Below are 22,084 nucleotides of genomic sequence, written 5' to 3'. Positions count from 1 at the left end.
CCGTTGGTCCCCAAGGAGGGAGTGGGTCCCTGCCACTTCTGTAGACATATCTAAAGCTAAGTTACGGTATTAGTCCTATGGCTGTAGGGCTGCTGCTGTGGCTTGCCATATCTCTTCAATGAGCCTACAGTTCATGCTTCCTTAGGCTAGCTTACCCCAAACAAACTGTGAAGTTACATACATTTCTTCCTAGGAAAATTGACAGGTTGTTTAAAAAATATGTATATATATATGTATGTATATATATATATATATATATGTGTGTGTGTGTATATATGTACACACACACACACACACACACACATATATATATATATATATATATATATATATATATATATATATATATATATATCCTAAGTTTAATTCAAAATTTCAGAGTGACTCAGTTCTTCTATACCTAAAATAACATTAAGAATCCAACTTAGTCAGGTGTGGTGGTGCATGCCTATAATCCCAGCACTCGAGGAGGCAGAGGCAGGCAGATGTCTGTGAGTTCGAGGCCAGCCTGGTCTACAAAGTGAGTCCAGGACAGCCAGGGCTACACATGAATGTCCCTTCTTTTCATATGTGAAGACTTACAGAATGGACAGGCCTGTGAGGGCAGAATTCTCCTCAAGCAACCAGATTCCAGCCGTACAGTGGAAGGGTCCTGAGAAACCTAGTCTCCATCTAATGAGAAATGAAAATGCCAGGCTAGCTTTCTGACAATGGATAAGGCTGGAAGGAAGCCCTAGAGGCACAAAGCTTGCATGCTAAGCTTCTAAATAAATTCAAGGACAGGATCTAGAGGGAAAGCTCTCCCATGCCACAAAGGGTCTAGTGGGCTCCCCAAAGACCTTTGGTTAAAGAATGCCAGGTCTCACCTCCCCAACCTACAAGTTCCTGTCTCAGTAGGTCCTGATATTGTTGAGAGATGGAGACACCAGTGTCTGTCAGCACGGCTTTTGGTGCCTCTTAACATTCCACAGAGAACCACTGATCATCCATTTTCTGTTCCGATATCCACCTGATGTTGTGTATGGTCCCATGTCCCATGTCCCCCAGGCTCAGGGAATACTACTAAAGATCACTATTGCCCAGAATTGCTGACAGTCCTTACCACGTCCCTTCCCTAAGGAAAGCAGAATTTAAGCACTACATCCTGTTGGGTGAGTAAATGGTCACATTTGGTGTTCAACCATGCACATCATAAATAGACTATCTCTTCCATGTAGTTTGCCTATTGTCTTTCATCCCAGGGAATATTCAGAGTGGGTTAGTACGAGGGATGGTCTTTCCTTTTATCTCTACCTTTCCTGAAATTAGCCAAGATCCTTTAGTTCAGGCACCTGCAATCTTTCGGTTAGAAACCGGAGACAGGTCTGGGCTTTATTCACCGGTACACAGAAGATGACGAAACTTATTACATTTCTCTACTTTTCTTTTCTGGCAGTGGTGGTGACCATGAGTCTTCCTGGGACCATTAGACAGGATCCCTTTCCTCACACAAGCTATCTTTCCTCAGTGTCTCCAGTCTGACTGAACTTGTAAACGCTTGGACAGAACTTATGTGTGAATCTAGGAGATGGTTTTAATCAGGGTCTTAGATAGACAGGGCACATGGCAGGCTTTCTTTAAAATCCACTCCTAACTTGAGTAGTAGATGCTCCTCATGTGGTACCAAGTGTGGTCCCCATCTTGATGATGAACTTGGTGAACTTAGGTGAACTATATTGGGGGACAGTGTTTCATTTTCTAGCATGCTGGCTCGGGGGTTAGAAAGCTTCTTGAGGGATTAAACAATTCCTAGGTAAGAAGTACATGGACCGAAACCAAATTTCATCTGAAATTCAGCATCAGCTGTGGCTGCCACACTCTGGAAAAGGGGTTTTATGGGAACAGGCAAATGTCCCTGAAAAAAAAAAAAGCTTAATGTCCCCAGCTCTACATATGGAGAAACAACTGGAGCAATTTAAATCACTGTGTTCCCAAGGAGGAGTTTAACGTTCTATTAATAAAATGTAGTCACTCAAAAGATGAAAGTTTAGTGTAACTCAAATAAAAGTGAGTTATGTGGCCGTTTTCCCACACTTATTCCCTGTGTAAGATTCTCTGCTCGTTATGATAGCTCCTGGGGACCCGGCACTTGCTGGCATTACCTGATTCATCGACTCTCATTTTTTTCGTTGGGCTGTCACAGTTCTCATCGTCAGACATTTCCATTTCCTCCTCACGGCGGATACCCATGAGCTGCTCACTCTGAGCGTTCCGGAGCTCCTGAAAGCACAGGATACACGCACGTCAGAGACAAGCCCGGCCGCTCATCCTCATGCCATCTCCCCGTGGTCTCCGGTAGATTACGACTCACACGGCAACATTTAGCGTCTAGAGCTTCTACCCTAAGTCACCCCACCAAGATCTAGGATAGACGCTGATGAGGGGAGAGGGCTGGAAGAAAGACCGAAGGCTTTGGTGTCAGACTTGGGAGAAAGCTCTGCTCGCCGATGACTGTAAATGCCCTTTGGTAAGTGAGTTTATCTCACCGTGGTCTCAGTTTCCCAATTTATGAAAAAGTGGTGATAATGTCTGTGCCAGCATGGAGGGCTGCTGAAAGGTTATGGAGAAACACCTATGTAGCTGGCACATAGAAGCGACATCAACTACTACTAATGAAGCGAGCCATGTGGTTTTAAGGAGGCCACACTTAACACTGGTACTATTGTAGCTTTTAGGACACTGCTATATACCTTTTTTGCTCAATTTGCTTACTGGAGCACTGTAGTACTAATGGATTGGAGGATGAAATGAGTTAGCACATGTAAAAGACTTGAGTGTATATATGTGTATACGTGTGGCATGCATGTGTGCATGTGTGTGTGTGTGTGTGCTCAGAGACTGAAGTTTGTGTGTTTCTCTATTATTCTTCACCTTACTTTTTTTTTTTTTTTTTTTTTTTTTTTTTTTAAATCTAGGGTCTCTCACTGAACTTGGAGCTCACCGGTTCAGTCATACTTGGTGGCCACAAAGCCCTAAAAACCTTCTCTCTTACTTCTCTAGCCCTGGACCACAAGGACCTGCCAATGTAGTAATTTGTATGGGTGCTAGGGATCTGAAATTCTGTCCTCATGTTTGCTTACACACTGGGGCATTTCTCAGGCCCTGCATGTAAAAGACTCCTGGTCTCGTGCTAGACACGATGGTGAGCTGATGCGTATGTGCCTTTATATGGTTTATCCAAACATTCATGCCATTCATATATTCATGAAATAAAATTCAAAAGATGCTAAGTCAAACAAACACAGAGAGGCCTTCTCATTTACAGCCCTTTAGCGTGTTCACAGGGCTGTAGTTTTGTGGTACTGATGGCTTACAAGCCACTTTTATGACCACAGATCTGAGGACCTGCCATGTCCAGTGACTAGGGCAGTGGCTACAATCAAGTCAGGACATTTCATTGAGCTTCTGTCTATAAATCCATAAAAGGGACAATATTAAGGCAAGGCTATTTAGCTGCAACAGTATATCAGAAAATCCATTATAAAAGGAACCAAATCACACATAAAATCCTTACTAATGTTCCTAAAAGCAGAATGTTATAATTGTTTTCATCAATTGGCTGTATTGTTATTTTATACCCAGCCGTGTATTAAGGAATTGTGAAGCCTTATACATCCTGTTTTCTAGCATGTACCGTTCTAAAAAAAAAAAAAAAAAAAGACTTAGAACAGAGAAAGGCCTCCACTGTTCTGTTTTCTTCTTTTCAGGGCCTCTAATTAAAAGCCAAATATTTATGATAATTTTACTTCACAATAAGTCTATGAGTAATAATAAAAGTAAGCAGTTCTACCAATTTATTAGGGGCACGGCTACTGTCCATTCAGCAGACTGACACCTGCTGCTCCAGTTGTGGAAGTCTTTCCTTAGCTTGCAGATGTGAACCGCAGCAGGATGGGAAGGAACTCCTTATTGTTGCCAGCATCCCAATGGACCTCTGCACCCAGGGAATTAGCCTTGTGGAGAAAGGGAAAGTGGAGGCCTACCAGGTCTTAGAGGTAGATATCACGTGTGGGGAATTACTGGGTATTGGATGGCCAATTTTTCTATTGATAAAAAGCCCAAGTCCCAAAGAGATGTCTTTAAAAAAAAAAAAAAAAAAAAAAAAAAACCCAAAACAAGGATAAACCAGGTGGAAAAAAAAAAGCTGAAAGGGTGGTTGCTTGGTTCTGCAATTAATGGCAAACTGTCATCTGACTGTTGCTTTGTGGGGAAGGTGGCAGAGAGGGAGAATATTGGAGGGAGGGGAAGTTAGGGTGTTTCCACAGGGTGCTGTGGTTCAGCAGAAAATCACTAGCACACTAATAAATCTGTAGACGTGTTGCAGGTAATTATCAGGCGCTGTTCATGGGAATGCGGGAAAAGCAAGCCAATTACCAAGCTCATAAGCAACTGAGAAACCATCCACAACATTAAATTACTAACTGGTATTTAATCAATTAAGCAATATGTAGGAGCGGGGGGGGGGGAAGGCAGTTTAGAGTTATGTTTTCTAAAAGATAGGGTGTAAGAGGCAGGAGGGACTTCTGAGAATGACACTCCATTCCTCTGGAGTCTCCACTCTATCTCCTGGGACCAAGAAAGTCCAGAGGATTCCTGAGCCCCGGGCAGGGAGCCTGGGGCAGCTTGCTCTAAACAACAGCCAAGGTGGGCTAGCTGAGATGGGAAGTGGAGTGGGAGCAGGCAGGAAGCAAGGCCAAGGCCAGCACCTGATGTCTGCTGCCACATGGCGAGTGGCCTCTCTGTGCTCATGTGTTGTCAGCATCATGTCACTTGCTGAGTGTCTGTTAAATGTTCTTTTAGTTACATTTTATATGAATTTTTAAAAACCCAAAAGTTTGATATTCCCAAATCTGAATAATCATTGAATCATGGTTTATGGACTTCAATTTGAGTTTTCATGACCTTCAGTGTCTTTACTGCACTGTAAACAGAGGCCTCTTTTTTATTCCCCTCCTCTTGAAAATCAACTTTGACTTGCGTTTCATGTCAGTGTCAGAGAGAACACCAGAAACATACCCTTTCTTTGCTTGGGAGTCCTTGAAAACTTAGAGAGAAATCCTACCTCCTCCTTACAATCCTCAACAGTGGAAGAGAAGAGAGCTGCAGCAGTCACCAGACACCTTACTAGGCACTAGTGAACACAGCTTTAAAAATGCCTTTACCAACACCTGCACTAGTGTTTCCAGCATCCCCTCACTGTGAAGTTACTCAGCATTTGCCATAACAACAGTGACAATAAAGAATATATTTAGTATTCATGTGGATATTACATGTAGTGCCCTTGGTATTCAACAGCAATTTAGCACTAGTTAATGGGCACTTAAAATGCTACCCAGATGATTGATATCATATTACTTTGTGGTTCCTCAAACTCTTCATAAAACACTTAATTTTACAAGTGTGAGCCAAAACCATTACATAAATAAGCCTTACCTTCTATAACTTTGTGATTTTTTTTTGAATGAGGGGGTGTCTTTTAGAGAACTTTACTAGCAACATGCTAGAAATGAAGAGGCATCCAAGTGGGGAAGAAAAAAACCATTCTCTTGTTTTAAAAAAGAAAAGAAGCAAAAGCAAAGGAAGACGGTATACTTACTTTTACGTTACAGGTTCAAAGCGTACGCTACAGGTGGAGTCAAAAATAACAGCTGGATGACCAATGACTAATGGCACAGTTTGGTCCGCCTGGGTGCAAGGAAAGCCAAGTTGTGGCCTCTTTCCTTGGCGGAAGATACTCACACTTCACGCATGCACTGCTGCTGTGAACTCAGCTAGCCTGGACATTTGCCCCCATCATGAGATTTGTTCTGGGGAGGAATGTGGCAGAACCTCCTGGCTGGGCCAGTGAACCAGGCATGGCTAATGACAAAACAACATGGACCATTTCAAGCCCAAAGAGCCAACTGTCATCACCACACAGATTGCTGAAGAAAAACTCTGTACTTAGCAATTAATTTTCTAAATTGGCATATATATATATATATATATATATATATATATATATATATATATATATATTATATTTTAGCTGATTTTTGGATAACACATCTTGGCATCTTGGTTTGTCTCTCAGCAAGCTCTATACTGTGAGTGGGAAAAGAGTCTTTTCTCCCCTGAAGAGAAGGGGGAAATGTTCTAATTGTGAAGCCAGCTGCTTTTCTGGACCGGAAACGGAGTGGAGCTGGATGTGGGGTGGGCAATGAGACGGGATGATGGCAGAAGGACTGCCCACTGTAACAAAACCATTAACAGCTACAGCCACACTACTCTCTGCCAATCCAGCTGTGTGATGGTGGTTAGAAAGTAACAGTAAAATCACCAACCTCAGAGTGCTTTCGCCAAATGTCTATGTTCTTGCGCTGAGCTTTCGAGAAATGGTCCCAAGCTTTTTGTCTGGTAGAAGCGTTGAAAACGGCCACAATCTGCTCAACTTTGGTGAACAAGGAAGTCAAACAAGACAAGTAATTTATGTTGTGATCACTATAGGGAAGCAAAGCAAAGACACTAGGAGTCTATGGATGATGTCACAATAGAAAAAACATCATCAATATCCATCCAATCTGTGCCTTTTTTTTTTTTTTTTTTGTACTTACATTTTATCAAGGTTGGGGTTGTCTCCCTTCAAGTCTGTCTCCATAACTTTAGGTTAAAACAAATTCTATAGATGGCTGGGGAAAGGATCATGGGCACTGACCCCCAAACACCCTTTAGCTGTTGTTTATAAATCTGATATGATAGATTGTAGACATAATCTGTACCTATATAGACCCTGATGCTGTCATACAAATAAAGGTATATGAAGTCCTACCTGGCTAGGGACTTCAAAGTAAAATCAGGGTGGAACTGAATATGTACTGATTTTCTTTGGCTGCCATCTCAAGGGCGTAAGTATAACCTACTGAAGACAATACTGTGTCCAAGGTCCCAATGGGGACCATGAATAGTTGTTATAGCTTCCTCGGCCTCAGGGACCATTTTCCCTCTCTGTTCTTTTCTTTTCTAGGTACTAAAGTCAGTCTTACTGCCCATCAACTGGCAGAGGAGCCACCCATCCCTTGTGAAATCAGACCAAAGTTCACTGGAGCAACAGCTCTAGCCTGTGCGTCTGACTTTTAGTAGCGCCCAAGGCTCTCCATTCTTTAGTGAGTTCATGCCCCGTCTTCTGGTGTTCCACAGTGACCTTCATAGGCATCCCCTCCTGACTCTCACACCACTGAGATTTTAGTTCTATCCCCTTGACTTCAATGGTCAGTTCTGTTACCTCCAGGGACAGCACTATTTGGATGGTAAATGTTGAGGGATTATGAAAAACCAAAGAGAAAGGGATGGGATCTTAGTTGGGTCACCCATAGAGACCTGGTCTTGCTTGAACAGTTGTTGAGCTGGTAAGCACAGGGTTAGTAAGATGAGTGCTCTGAACCAGTCACATGGTTAAACCTGACCTTCAAAATATTGAGGTCAGTTCTTACGGATGCTAACACTGGCTCCCACAATTCTCTTCTAAGTGGTCCCGGGGCTCTGTTATAAAAGAGGACTTCAGTTCTTTTCCAGATCTTACAATGTTCAAAAACTGTCATGACAGCCAAGCCCCCAATGGAGAGTGGCACTCAACGGCATAGCTTTTTAAAGTTTTTAAGGTCATACACAAAGTGTACAAGTACACACCGTGCTAGAGCAGCAGTTCTCTCCCCGTGGGCCTCAACCCTTTTGAGAGGGGTGTTGAATGACCCTTTCACAGGGGTCACTCAAGACCATCTGGAAAACACAGATATTTACGTTACGATTCCAAATGGAAGCAAAATTACAGTTATGAAGTAGCAATGAAAATAATGTTGTGGTTGGGGGGCACCATAACATTAAAGAGTTGTAGCATTAGGAAGGTTGAGAACCACTGTGCTCGTGAAGTAGAGCTTGTTTCATTTCTCACAGCACTGTGAATCTATCCTCCAGTGCTAATACATACTTCTTGGCCTTGGTCTTCAGGTATTTTCACATGGAATGCTTGTGTTTGTTATCTCACTGAGAAGAACTTCAGTTGAAAACTTCCTGATTTAGAAAACTCCATCTTCATGCTATACTGTAAATCTGTTCCACCTTGCAGAGTCAGCCTGGAGAAGCCAGCCGTCAGCTCAGATAAAGCCAATTGGTAAGGCTGGTGACCAAGAGGCTCCATGGCTTAAAGAGCAAAGCTCTGTCTATGACTGGCATCACTCAGAAGAGGAAAAGCTACGGTGTCCAGGGTGAGTGTCTGGGTGGTGATGATCAAAAGTCTGCTGTCTGCTGGAGAAGACTGTTAACGAAGATGATGCAATAAAGAGTGGATGATGCCCATTCATAAATGGTGAAGGGAAACATGGAGGAGAACGGAGGGAAAACAGAAGCCAGAACCTGGCTCACTGTGGTTCAGGATAAAGGCAAAAGCATCCACTCAGGTATCTACTTGGGTGTGTTTGTGGATTGAAGATACATGCCTCAGTTTAGAGGACTTGATTACTTTACTTGAGGGCTCAAAGTAAACGTATTCATTCATTCATTCATTCATTCATTCATTCAAAACACCTGAGGATCTGATCAAATACCAGGCTAGATTACTAGGTACTATTTTTGTTTTTGATGAGCTCTATGTCTTGGAGACGATAAAGAAATGATAGCAGATAATTATTCTGTATAGGAGAGGGATGTTGGACCACTTTTGAGGAAAACAGAATACAAAGCAGGTAAATTGATCATGGAATAAGGGATCCTGTCAGGAAGAAGGTGACATTCTGCCAGGCCTCAGTTGGTGAGTCACCACCACTTGCTCAGCAGAGAAGTCAAAGCAGCTCTTTGCAAAGCTGGAGCTGTGAAAGGATTTTACATGGAAGTAGCTGGAAGGGAGGGGGCCAAGACCAGGAGAGAAGAAATGCAGAAGAACCACATGTTAATCCAGGCCCTGTAGCTGACCCTGTAGGTCAGGGGATACAAGACAGCATGAGTGAGCGGGTGTGGAAGACCTGAAGGAGGCGGAATCAAAGCAGCAGCCTTGAGTGAAAGATGGAGTGAGCAGTCCTCTGACAGGAAGCCATGAGGGGGTGACTTGCTAAGAGGACGTGGGGAAGAGGGAGGAAGGCCAGATGACTCAAACTTGGGAAGAGCATCTGAGATGCAGAGCACAGGCACAGATGGAGGTCTGAGCAGACAGACAGGGAGCTGGATCTGAGACATACTGAGTTCCAGGGTTGGCTGCAGGCCGCCCAAATGGAGCTGAACTACAGAAATTGAGGCTCAGAAAAAATGTCAGAATTCTAAGATATGCCTCAAATTCTCAGGGCATTGTCTCAATCTCTTACGGAGCTCTCGTCAATAGTATAATTAATTAAAAGGAAAACTAGATGGGATTTAATTATACCTTTTCTTATGAGATTTTTATACTTCCTACTTCATTTTTTGTCTATTTCTCCATGTCTGTCTCTCCGTGTGCGTCTCTTTGTCTCTCTGTCTCTGTCTGCCTGCCTGCCTGCCTGCCTGCCTGTCTGTCTGTCTGTCTGTCTGTCTCTCTCTCTCTCTCTCTCTCTCTCTCTCTCTCTCTCTCTCTCATACACACACATGCACGCACGCACACTCAGAAAAGTAAAAACAGTGCAACTCAAATTAGGTTTGATAAATATTCTCACAGGATTTCCATTGCATAGTTCCAGACATTTGTCTTGCAAATGAAAGTGTTCAGGCTCATAAGAGAGCTGGGATGAGTGTGAATCCATCCTTAGGGGAAAGCCGCTTCACAGACAACATCCCAGTGAATGTGGTACAAAGAGAGCGTGGCTTTGAAACCATGAACCAGGATGGTGTTCGTGCTGATGTCACAGCTAGGGCTTACGCTGCCCACGGTCTCTATGAAAGACTCAAGAAGGCAGCGACTCATATTCCCGCCTCCTGCTACCCTGGTGCTGTTCACACTGTTCATTCTACACACAGGGAAGCCACACCTAGTTACCACCCAACTTCCCTTCTCAGTGAAAGGGATGCAGGAAGAGGAGGACGCTGGCATTTGCTCCAAACAGATAGCTCACAGACAGCTGTGCTGTGGGTAGAGCAGGTTCAGATCAGGTGTGCTTTGCAACCTTGGCAGTCTGGAAGGCAAGAAGGATGCTGGGATTCTGTATCAGATAAGAAGCTTAAGTCCTTAACCATGAGCACTACTTTTTTGTTTTTGATTTTAATGTAAAAAAGCAAAAAGCACTGTCTTCATAATTTGGAACTATTATCAATACAGCTTTCAGTCAGAAAATGTAGAAATGCCAGGCCCACCATGCAACTCTTGCTTCCCCGACTTCTTTGTGTTCTTTGTAAATTGAGTTTTCTGAAGATCATGAGAAAAGCCAAAGTACCAACTCTCTAGAAGCTTGCAGGGATGCCAGTCTCCAGTCGACACCATCCCAGAGTGTCTGCTATGCTGGGCAGACTAAAACAAAGAGGAAAAAAGCGCATAGACTTGATGACATCGCCAATTACCCTGTGTGGCCCTAAATCCTTACTTGTGACTATCCCTTAGGATATGCATGTACACATGTGTGAACACATTCAGACATGCACACAGACATACGTGTACTTCAATATTAAAAAAACACTCCTTGGGCCTGAGGATTTGGGCCCAAGATCACCAGTTGCTCTTCCAGAGGACAGGGTTCTATTCCCAGCACCCAGTAGTCAAATTGTCTGTAACTCAAGTCCCAGAGGATGTGATACTTTCTTCTGACTTCCATGGATGCCAACCATTCAGGTGGTTCACAGACATACATGTAGACAGAATACACACACACACACACACACACACACACACACACACACACACACACACACATTCCTTGAAAACTAAAGTTTATAAGCCTTCTTTTGCCCTTTCCCTTATCCCCAGATGTTTGGATATCTGCTGGGTATAAAATAGGCGTCTTTCTCGATAGAATAACTCAACTAACTATTTAAAAAAAATAGCAATAGCAACCTTACTCAGAATACCCAATGAGAACATGAAAGGATAGAAACTAATGTATTAATTGAAAATTGTATATACCATAGTGTGGAATAGAAATTCATGCAAAATCACAAATTATTGGTACCTATTACATTACAGATGTTCCCCAAGAAAACTGTGCTTGGTTAATAGAGTTAATCATCAAGACCACAGATGAGAACTCCTTCCATATAAATGTCCAGGAGGAAGAACTAACCACACAGAATGGACGTGCTTGTCTCTGGCTTGGGAGAAGGATACAGGAAGGTAATGAGTGATAATTATGATGTACAATGTCTAACGATGACGCTGTTGTACAGGCCTAGGGGCAAACCCTGAAAACCGCTGGATTATCACACTGAAGGAGTCTACTGGAGGGGCATGTGCACAGCTCAGCGAGCAGCCTTCAAGAAAACTGCATCAGAAAATTGACCCAAAGTCTTAAACATTTAGTTTCAAGGCTACTGAAATGTAAGGAAGTTCAGCTGAAACCCCCCACATCGGGCCACTGGCCACCACTCTAGCAGCATGGCTGCATCCCTCTACTCCTCTGGTGGCGACTCTCATGTGGCAGAGTATGGCCACAAATTAAAAAAAAAAAATTATGAATTCTCGTGAGAAGCATTTGTCTTTAACCTTTCAGAGGAAGAGGAGCTTAGTATAGAACAATTGTGGAGGCCAAAACAGATTACTCTCCAGAGGCAAAGCGGAGCATCCAGGGCAGATCTCAGAGCCTGGGAGCATATAAGAGCTTTGCATTTTTAGCATTGGGCAGAGAAAGAAGCATTGGAGGCACCAAGAGAAAAAGGCTGGCACCTAGCAAGAACACAGCCCTTTCTCCTTCACTACTCTCCCCTCCAGCCCCAGTGCCTCCAGCATCCTGTGTTCCAACTACACAGCTGTGAAAAGAACCTTAAATCCATTTTCGTGTCCCAAATACCTGGAGCAACTGATTACATTCTTCCAGGCAGCAGGCTTCCCCTACATAAAGCACCTCAAACAAACCTTGCAAGCCTAATTTTTGTTTCTAATGCTATCGGCCTCATGATAGAGCCTTTAACGCTGTAGGGTTCGGAAGAATTTCCTTTCTTGCTCTTAAGGGATAACACATTTCCAAATCCTCCGTGAATAGCTCAGAAGGGATTTTCAAAGGCACATGGCATATGAAACAGTTGACCTCCCTCCCCTTTGCTTGTTATGATTGTCTTCAAATACTAAAGGCTGGGGGGTGGGGGGTGGGGAGTCCTTCATGGGAAGGGAGGGACAAAAGAAAGAAACGAGACTTAGGATGAAGGGGTAGAACTGATGTGTGTGTGTGTGTGTGTGTGTGTGTGTGTGTGAGAGAGAGAGAGAGAGAGAGAGAGAGAGAGAGAGAGAGAGAGAGAGAGAGAGAGAGAGAGAGCGCCATCAGTGATTACAGTTTCAGCACAAGTGCCCAGAGGTAGAACAGATGTCAATGGGCCTGTGGAGGCAGCAGCCATGTCAGGTGCTGCAACTCTCACCTCCCACCTGGCCCCAGGCCTGAGAAAACTTCCTGCCTGGAGAGGAGCCAAGGAAGCAGAACACAATGGCAACCATGCTCAAAAGAGGCCTGCACTGAACTTACAAGTTGAGGAGGACCAGGGCGGTTGCCAGCTTGGGATGGCTGAGTTGTCTCTAGATGACTCAAAAGAACATCATGTGACATTGAGCTGCTAAACTTGAGCCCCCAAATGCTGGCCACAAAGGATTTCTCAACTTCTTAGTTAGATGATACAAAACCACTGTTTGTTTTAGGGGATGGGATAGTAAAAAAAAAAGTATTTTTAGGAGAAGAGGATGGTTTGGTTTTTTTGTTTTGTTTTGCAAATTCCAAATAAGCAGGAAATGGTCAAACTGCTCAAATAAATAAAAAGGCATTAGGCAGACAATGACATAGCGATCCAGTTCATCTTCAGTGCAGATGCCCTTATGTAGAGAGCAGATAAAGTCCTGAGTGAAAGTGTGCTGTTGACGTAAGTGTGGCCATGCCAAAGACCCCCTGTGCCTGAGCATCATGCGAGAACAAAGCCTTCCCTGGGTGGGGCTCAGAGGGATGGCAAAGACTTCCTTCCATATGAGTGCCAGTGTTGACTGTGTGTGCAAAAAACATCCACCATACCTTTCTCTTCCCTGAAGACTACCCCCCTAAAAAGCTTGCTCCTCCTGAGGTTAGCTAAACCTGCCTCTCTTGTCAGCTGTATATAATAATTTCACCTCCTTGTTTATCAGCATGCGGCAACTCTGCCTTCTGTTCAGTGGGATACCAGAACACTGCTTACTAATCAACATCCTGACCTCCCCAGGCGCTGTAGCATCTCCATCAGGAAGCCTAACCCAAGGGACTCCAGTTTTCCTCTGTGTTTCCATGTTTGTCCTTTCTTTGTTCCCTTGGTATTCCCCTTAGGCCAATCCCTGAACTATGAGACGGTGGTTAATGTACCCTGGTTAATGTGCACGTCCAAATGTTTGGCGATGCACAGAAAGAAAAATGCGTGTGATTATAATTGCAATGGTTCCTTACAATGCACGGCATTTTCAAGGCTTTATAAATCCAACAAATTCCCTGGCTAGATTTCCACTATCGACTCAACAGAAGTAATAGAGGTACCCGACACAAAAGAAACAAAACGAGAAGTGGGGACTACCTTCTGAGCCCCATCACCAGCTTCTCCTTAACAACAAAGGATGCTGACAGATCCTGCCACAGCCAGGCAGGTGGGCATACAGTGCACAGGTGTGACTCTTTCTATCCTGTGCTTTTGGTGTTTACACAAAATGCTAGCATTGTTCCTGTGCCTTGTTCTGTTTCACCTAAGCCATGTCTTGGAAATTGCTCATGTGTCTACCCTTAATAAGGCTGTGATGAGCATGCTCAGGCACAGCTTCTGACATCCATCTATAAGCATCTTTATTAAGACTTCCTGGCAGTGGCTAAGAAAGAAAAAGAAGATCTAAATTATAAATCTTGAGAGTAAGCCATTGTTAAATTGTTCTCTAACGTATGCTCCCTAGACGTTTTGTTTGTTTGGTTGTTTTGGTTTTTCTTGATTGTTTTCCTCCTCCTGGCCAACAATAGGTCAGATAATGTAAAATTTAACTTTTCCTGACAGATGGAAAAAGAAGAGAATCATATGTCATATTCCAGCAATGTATAACTACATCTCTCTCTCTCTCTCTCTCTCTCTCTCTTTATATATATATATATATATATATATACACACACACACACACATATATATACATATAATAAAATTATTTATTTACCTATAAATTTATTATTTATAAAATATTTATAAAGGTATAAATAACCAAAACAAGCCCAGATTTGGAAAAGCAGTCATTTTCTTAGTAGCGGGGTTACACTGGAGAGCAGTCGCTACAGGGAGAGAACAAAGCTGGATTCTGAGAGTCTGTTTGTCTTTGTAACCCTCACATAGTGATTCAGATTCCTTTTTGGGCCTCTACTGGTTCAAAAAGACTCTGTGAGAATTGTTCAGCGGCAAAAGGCTAGCTCTGGTTACCTAAAACCACGCTGGACGATTTAAAGCTGTAGTGTGCGCCGTGCGTTTCTTACACAAGCACTTTCAAGAAAAAAAGACAAAAGCTCAGATCAGCAACAGAATCAGTAACTGGGGTGTGGGGGGGCACCTGGCTGCTGAGTGCTGGGGTGTGAGGGGCACCTGGCTGCTGACTAGGTGGGTCTGATGCAAAGTGAAATTTAGAGACCTTAGGATAGAGTCTCATCTGTCCATAGCCACATAGGCCAGCATCTTTGAGCAATGAGTTATTTAATATGCAAACACTAGATGCTATGGTTAAGAAAAGCCAAAGACTCTCTCCGCTCTTCACCAGCTTTAGATGTAGGAGACAGTCACAGTAGGTGAATTACTAAATGAGAAAGGCTGCAAGGACTTCCAAGGCAGTGCACCAAGGGGGTCTAGAAAGGCCTTAAGGAACCGTGAGCAGGCTGTGACTTGAAGGCAAGTAAAATTTTTTTCAGGACAAAGAGACCAAACCTTCCAGGTTGTGATGGTGCAGGTAGCTGTGTTTGCCTTTCTTCAGAACCATAAGGCAGAAGAATCAAAGAGTCTGGGTGAAGGGCCCCTACGTCTTTTGTCCCTACCAGGCTGGTATCAGCTTCTCTGAGTTTTGAGTCCCCCAGCCTTCCAGCTTTGACAGAAATCCATGGCTTTTATGTTGCAACAAATCAGGTAGAGCAGGAAAGAGAAGCAAGGCTTGTTATTTTAACAGTTTCCTCTGAGAACATTCTATGCTACAAGGGAGGCTCCTTAATCAACAAGGTAAACAACTCAAAAACAGCTTCAGGAAGTCCCTGAAACTGACCAGAGTCACTAGGCCCAAGCCTGCTCTGGTGAACACTAAAAGTTGAGAGTCTCTCCCAGAGAATACAAACCACTAAGAAGACTCAGACCAGACAAGCTGCCGGGGAGAGGTTAAACCAACTTAAGCACCCAGAAAGGCCATTTTCTAACCTGTTGAGCTGCCTGCAGGGTGTGCAACATTTACACTCCAGGTTCCCAGCTTATGTTTTGGTGATTCCTCAACCCTAAAATTATTTTCGTATTTACTTACAAACTATAATTTTGCCACTTATCAATTGCAATGGAAATATCTAATATGCAGGCTATTTGATATGTGACCCCTGTGAAAGGGTCATCTGAGAAACTCCTGCATCAGGCAATACTAAAGCTACTCTCCAGCGCTGGGTATCTCTGGGACAGTGGTCAGCAACTTCGTGCTGCGTGGGTTCTGTGTCTGCTCTGCTTAGGTCTGGGAAGAAATCCATTGACATTCCACACTCCTCCCACACTCCTCCTGGGAGGATTACTTCCTTTGGCAAAATGATGCGAAGACACATTGTCTGCGATCAGGAACATATCATCTCTGCCTCGGAGCTATTTGTTCTTGCTTTGCGTGTCTTCCTTTTAAACAAATTTTGTAAAAAAAAAAAAAAAATGTTTTTGAGTGGATTCTGTCCAAAGTAGCCAAGATTGGTCCCCTAACCCACTAACAGGCCGCTCCCCTGCCCCTCCTGCATTTGGGAGAAGCCTTTTCTTCAATCCCTGGGGCTGGAGGTTAATCAAGGTACCCGAGTTTTGTAGTATTAGATGAAGCTGTGCCTTTCCTAAGTTGCTTCGTTAATGACACCGAGCACACTGAATCCTGAAATGGAGCCTTCCATAGTTCTTGTGTTTTTTCTACAAGGTAAGGCTTAATTTTTTTTCTTGCACATCTTTTGGTGTAATTGATTTTTTTATTTTTCAAAATTAATAAAAAATTAAACTTAGAATTGTAGTTTGGGTAAAACTGAAAGGATCCATTTGGTTGTGACAAGATTTTAGCATCTCCTGTAAGTTTTGGTACTAATAGAAATAGAACATTTGGTGCTCACCCTTCATTTGGAAGCCTTCATACAACATTATTTCCTTTGAATATTTATTCCCTGAGACCAAAGGATGCATTTTCTTTTCCTTTCTTTAATGGAAATAATATTTTGATCATTTAATGCATTAGTAAATAATAGCTATCAGCATGATTCTGAGGCGCAAAAGGAAAGCTGTTGAGTTGCTGAAGCGTTAGAAAGATTTTTTTTTTTTTTTTTTTTGATACCCCTTCCCTTGCATGAGCTATGGCAATGACTTCTACAGGCGTGGGAAAACATTTTAACACTTCATAAAATTCTTTTTCGACAGCAGGGGACACAGGAACCAAATTTCCCTTGGTGGAAATAAAAAACATTTAGCTGAGATGTTCCTGAGACATAAATGATTTTCAGAGAGAGCATTTTAGGCAGAAGAAATGTGGGGGAGGACAACAGTCTGCCTATAAGAGGGGGGCGTGGCATGGAGGTCAGTGACCCTCATATTTCATTCCAGCACTTAGCATATGACCTGGCACTTAACAGGGCTCTAGTAAATATTTGTGGGATGATCTTAATCATTCATTCCAACAGCAGAAGCTTTTACGATTTCAGCCGAGAAGACAGACGAGGGTGAGCGGGGGTGGGTGGGTGGGAGATGTCAGAGCGATGCAGGGCTGCCTCTGACAGTAACTCTGACCAGCTTTGGCACCTGCAGGGCTCCAGGCACATGTTCTCATGGTGGAAATGTGGCTTCTGATACTTACAGCAGTGCCACAGAGGCAGCCACCTGAGCGAGGCATCGGCCCACGTGCAGGGATGGCTGCCTGCTCCACTCTTCCCCTATTACCTGAGGCGAACTGGACATCACGTGGGCCCTGCTAACACTCTTGCCTTTAGATATCCCGAAACAGTCAAGGATCTAAGTTGTCCATACAGTAAGGACTATGGGGATGTTATGGTACCTTGAGGGATAATCTGGGCAAACCTTTTCCTCACAGAAAGGAGGGCGCAGAGACTCAAGAGCTTAGAAGATTTTCCTGAAGGGATATGGATAATTATTGCTTAAGCTGAGCTTAGAGCCAGCATCTCTTCAGACCCAGTCAAAAGCATCTGCATCATTTGCTGTTTTGAAGACTGAAGATGAGGCTAGTATAATTCCTCTCATATAAATGCACAAATGCATGATGGTTGAGACTGTTGTCTCCATGCTAAAATAAGACGAGTAAGAATAAAATAGAGTCTATATTAGTGCTGAGTTAGTTAAGACTAAGATCATAGTAGACAGATAGACAGACAGACAGACAGACAGACACACACACACACACACACACACACACACACACACACACAGACACACTCACACACCAAAATTAGAAAACATTTAGAATATGTTCTGAAGCTACTGGTTTCCAGCCCAATTTCCAACACCAGTTTTGCTTCCCTCTATGAAGTCAGGACTTATGTGTGCTTTCACAAACACTGCCAAGCTCAGGAAAAATGGACAGTGCACATGGCTTGCATCTCTGGCATAAAATCATTCTAGAAGAACACAAATAAATCAGATGCACATAGAATAATTATCAGTAGAGGGCATGACTATGGGTGCTGGCAGACTCGATCGGCTTCAGGGAGGAAGTCTGAGTGGGTTTTGAATCTGGTACAGGGGAGGGGAGAAGTCTTTCAGGCAAGGAAACAGCAGAGCAGTGTGTGGAGGGGCGTGAAAGGAAGGCAGGCCAGAAATAAGCATTTTAGCTTCTCGCCAGACAGCGGCATTTCTCTTTGCTGTGTTGCCCCCTCTCCCTCCTCATCTCCTCCTCCAAGCCTGGGTTTACAGCCTTAATGGTATCCTCCTCTGAGCATATTCAGTTTTTATTAAAACAAACAAACAAACAAACAACTAGACATAGTGCTAGGAAAAACCAAAACAAACCAATTCAGGTGGCCAAGGATGAGAGACACTGAAGGACAATTAGAAGAAATATCCTTCGCCTTCACTTTCCCCAACATCATAGCTTTTAATTATCACTAATATTTACTACATTTATGGCATTTTCATCACTTAATATTAATCATCTATCTGCTTTCTCATTTACCTCCTTACTCTGCCCCCTTTTCTCTTTTTTCAGCAGGAAGCATGTTGGAAAAGTAGTCAAGAATGAAAGGTCCGGAATGTTTAATTTATTTGATGTGTCTGTGTTGCAACAGAGTTTGCACAACTGATCATCTTGGCACGGATGTTAACACGTGAATGTGGTGGTGCCTGCTTCCTGGGCTTTAAACTGATTCTGCCAGATCTTGGAAATGGCAAGCTTTGCTTAGGACTGATGAAACCGGAAGTGGGCAGGCCTGTTTGCAAGTTCCTGGGAAGCATAAAAAAAATTTAAAGTGATGATCAAAACCCCATAGTTTATGAACAGGGTACCATGGGAGAAGTTCTGCCAGACAGGCAGAATAAGAAAAGGATGACAAGGTGGGACAAATATGACCTGAAGAAGAGATGCCATGAGACTAGGAGGTTGCAGCGGGCTGCCACTTTCCTCTCCTCTTTTACAATGAGCAGGTGAGAGCCACTCCAGCTGGCTCAGAAGGGAAGAGAAAGCCCTGGCAGCCACCAGGATAGTCTGAGGTCCTTGTTTTAATACCTGCAACCCACAGTCACAAGTCAAGTGTAACACCCTAGAGAAGTGAAGAGATGCCACACATCCCAAACTCTGAGCTGAGGATAACCACTGCTCTTTGACACTTTAAGGCAAAGCTTGATCCTAGAGGATGTGCAAATGTTGGCCAAAAAATACACCCACAAAGCTGGAAGGTAACTGATGGTGTTAGATGCATGCTTTCTCCATTTTTATTAAACACTGAAAGTCAAGAGGAGTGTTCTTTCTTCTAGCTGGCAGCAGAAACAACCCTTTGAGTGCTTGTCTGATGATGGCAGGCAGACCAATGAGATGGCTGTATGCATCTTGTTCAGCTTTGTGGAGTCCCGTAGGAAGCTTCTTTTCTTGGCTGTTTCCAGCAACATCTACACAGGAGTCCGCCATGGCCTGAGCTTTGCGATGCTCCTGGACTCTACTGGAAGTTGCTCAGTAAGCCCTCCCATCATGACACCAGGCCTGCTTTTCTTGCTGTTCCATGATGCTTCCATGATGTTTCAGAACAATTTCCCAGCATTCTTGGTTGCTTCCTGCATGGGATGCTATGGAGAAAGGCACTGGGAACCTCGTACATGGGGGAGCGCTTGGGATTACTGCTTAACAAAGAGACTATCTAGGGCAAAGTAAGCAGAAATGCTAGCTCCTGAATATCAGCGCTACACAAGCCAAGGGCAATTCATGTGGAGTCTGCCAGGAATATTAATATAGATGGATGGGTTTGACTGGTTCTGATGTTGGAAGTGCCGGCAACTAGGTGAATCAGCAATTAGATGCATTAGAAGCAGCCACATGGTATGAACTCCAGTTTCAGGTGCCCATAACTGAACCAAGTGCGGGAAACTAGAAAGTTGATTTAAGATATACCAACAAAACACCACGAGAAAGATGGCAGCTCAGTTCAGGACATGCGATAGGCTCCTTCACAGGGGGCCAGGGAGCTAGTGAAGTCCTGAGTCAGTGAGTGTGCAATTGACATGGGCAAGGCTTTGGTAAGGACCCCAAATGCCCCCATGGGAAGGTCAAAGCCTTCCTTTGGTCCAAGTGAGGATGTTGAGTATGCGTAGAAAATGTCCCCTGTAAGCTCCCCCTCCATATTTACAGCCTGAAGTCTGCTCCCCTATACAGCCTATGCCTGCCATCTTGTTCACCTGCATGCCTCCTCGGTCAACTATATACAATAAACATGCTGACTTTCCCAGATGCTGTGGCTCCATCAAAGAGCCCTGCCCACCCAATTCTAGCTTTTTTCATATCTGTCATTTCTTCATTCCCTCCCTACCTCACTTAGGTCAATCCTGGACTTATGCATAGCATGGCCATAGAGTGTTGAGATGGGCATACTGCCTGCGAGGTCAGTGACGTCACTGCTGATATTTTCACAGTGTGTGAGGACATCCAGGGAGTGGTCATCTTTGTCCAAAAATAATGCATGAGAATGGAAACCTGCGGCTGTCGATGGAGCCATGCAGCCCTCTTTTTCTGCTTTATGCCAGCTCGGACCATATAGTACCACTTCTGTCTTCAAGTCCTCCTGGAAGAGTTTGGCTTTCATGGATATGTTTGAAGCCCTCCGTGCTACAGATGGGGCACGTGCTCCTCAGCAGGCACTGAGCTGTCAACATCAGCTGGGGTTTTCACAGTCTGTTGATAACTGCTCCTTCCTGAAATACTACTCAGAATCAAATTACAGAGCTAAGGGGAGCCTTCCAAAGTGTGATGGGTAGACGATAAACCTAAAAGTTGCTGCAAGGCTACAAAGGAGAATCTAGCCTCAGTTTCTCTGTTGACTTTCAGACCTCCTAATAGCCTCTGGCCTCTTAGCTGTGGTCTGGAGTAGTGATTGTCAATAAGACCATGGCCAGCAAGCTTTCTGTGATGTATTTGATTCATTACATATGCAGGTTGAAACCCTGCTACCCATGAAAAGTATCCCTTTCTTTATTCCTTCCTTCCCTTTCTGTTTCGAGACAAGGTCTTACTTGTGTAGTCCAGGCTGGCCTCGTACCCTTGCCTCAGCCTCCCCAGCACTGGGCTCACACAGCCACATATGTGGCTATCTGTGAGTAGTGTCTGAATTCACGGTGTCAGGCTTTCTTCTCACCCTGTTTTGTAGTTCACCCATTGCTTACTAATTCACTCCCTCCCTCCCCAATCTTACGTCCCTTCTTATTACAGTCATCAAAACCCGGCAAATTGTTACATGCCTAGATAAGGGCTCCAAAGATACTATGATGGAAACTCCACAAGAAGAAAGGGGACAAGACAACCCTCCCTGAAGGATGGGCCTTTCAGCTAAGACCTAAAGGATGAGACAGATTCCAGCATGCATACACTAAGGGGAAGAGCAAGGCAGGCAGAGGGAACCAAACGTATGAAAGCCCAGAGGTGAGAAGTGGCTTTGTTGGGCTCGGGAAGGATAAGGCTGATGGAGATGACCTCAGTGAGTCCGGGGGAACCTGATGCTGAGGCTGGAGAGCTGTGCCAGCTAGGAAGGGTGAATAGTACTTAAAGTACAATGAGAAGCTACCTAGTGGGGTCAGCTGTCTATCAGACGGGATGTGAAAAGGGAATGAAAAGGTAAGGCAACAGGGCTTCCCAGCTGCCTCTTCCATACTGTGAGCAACTCAAGCTTATCCTGGAGATTGGAGGACCAGTTGGGACTTACATCTCCCACTTTCCTTGTTGTTAGGCATGGCCATGTGTAGTCTGTTGGTGCCCGGTGAGGCATGCATAGAAACCTTGAACCATTGGATCGGTCTGCAGACATTAACATCTACATTTTTCTGTATGTGAACCCAACCAGGTTGGTAGAGATTATCTTTTGTTGTTACTCACAAATGAGCACTGCATCTGTCACATTAGGCAATTCCAAGTGCCGAGGGACCATGAGTGTGAACAGTGGTCATCAAAATGAGACAACTGTGTCATGCAGGGCTATGTTTTTTTTTGTTTTTGTTTTTGTTTTTGTTTTTTTTTCAGGTAGAAACAACAGAACTC

At 43.9% G+C, this 22,084-nt stretch overlaps 1 protein-coding gene across 2 annotated transcripts in view; it reads right to left on the bottom strand.

Annotated features, from left to right (window-relative positions):
- Positions 1-22,084, bottom strand: part of Enox1 (ecto-NOX disulfide-thiol exchanger 1) — a 218,783-nt gene that overhangs the window by 119,759 nt on the left and 76,940 nt on the right. For both annotated transcript variants that reach the window (XM_051160858.1, XM_051160859.1), the window contains exons 7-8: positions 6,363-6,469; positions 2,142-2,259 (exon numbers count right to left, since the gene is read on the bottom strand). In XM_051160858.1, coding sequence (XP_051016815.1) covers positions 2,142-2,259; positions 6,363-6,469 — 225 coding nt within the window. The remainder of the gene's footprint in view (positions 1-2,141; positions 2,260-6,362; positions 6,470-22,084) is intronic.

This window comes from Acomys russatus, chromosome 18 (assembly GCF_903995435.1).
Source record: "Acomys russatus chromosome 18, mAcoRus1.1, whole genome shotgun sequence".
NCBI lineage: Eukaryota > Metazoa > Chordata > Mammalia > Rodentia > Muridae > Acomys > Acomys russatus.
Note: the sequence above shows the minus strand (reverse complement) of the source record. Positions and strands in the feature narration are given on the sequence as shown.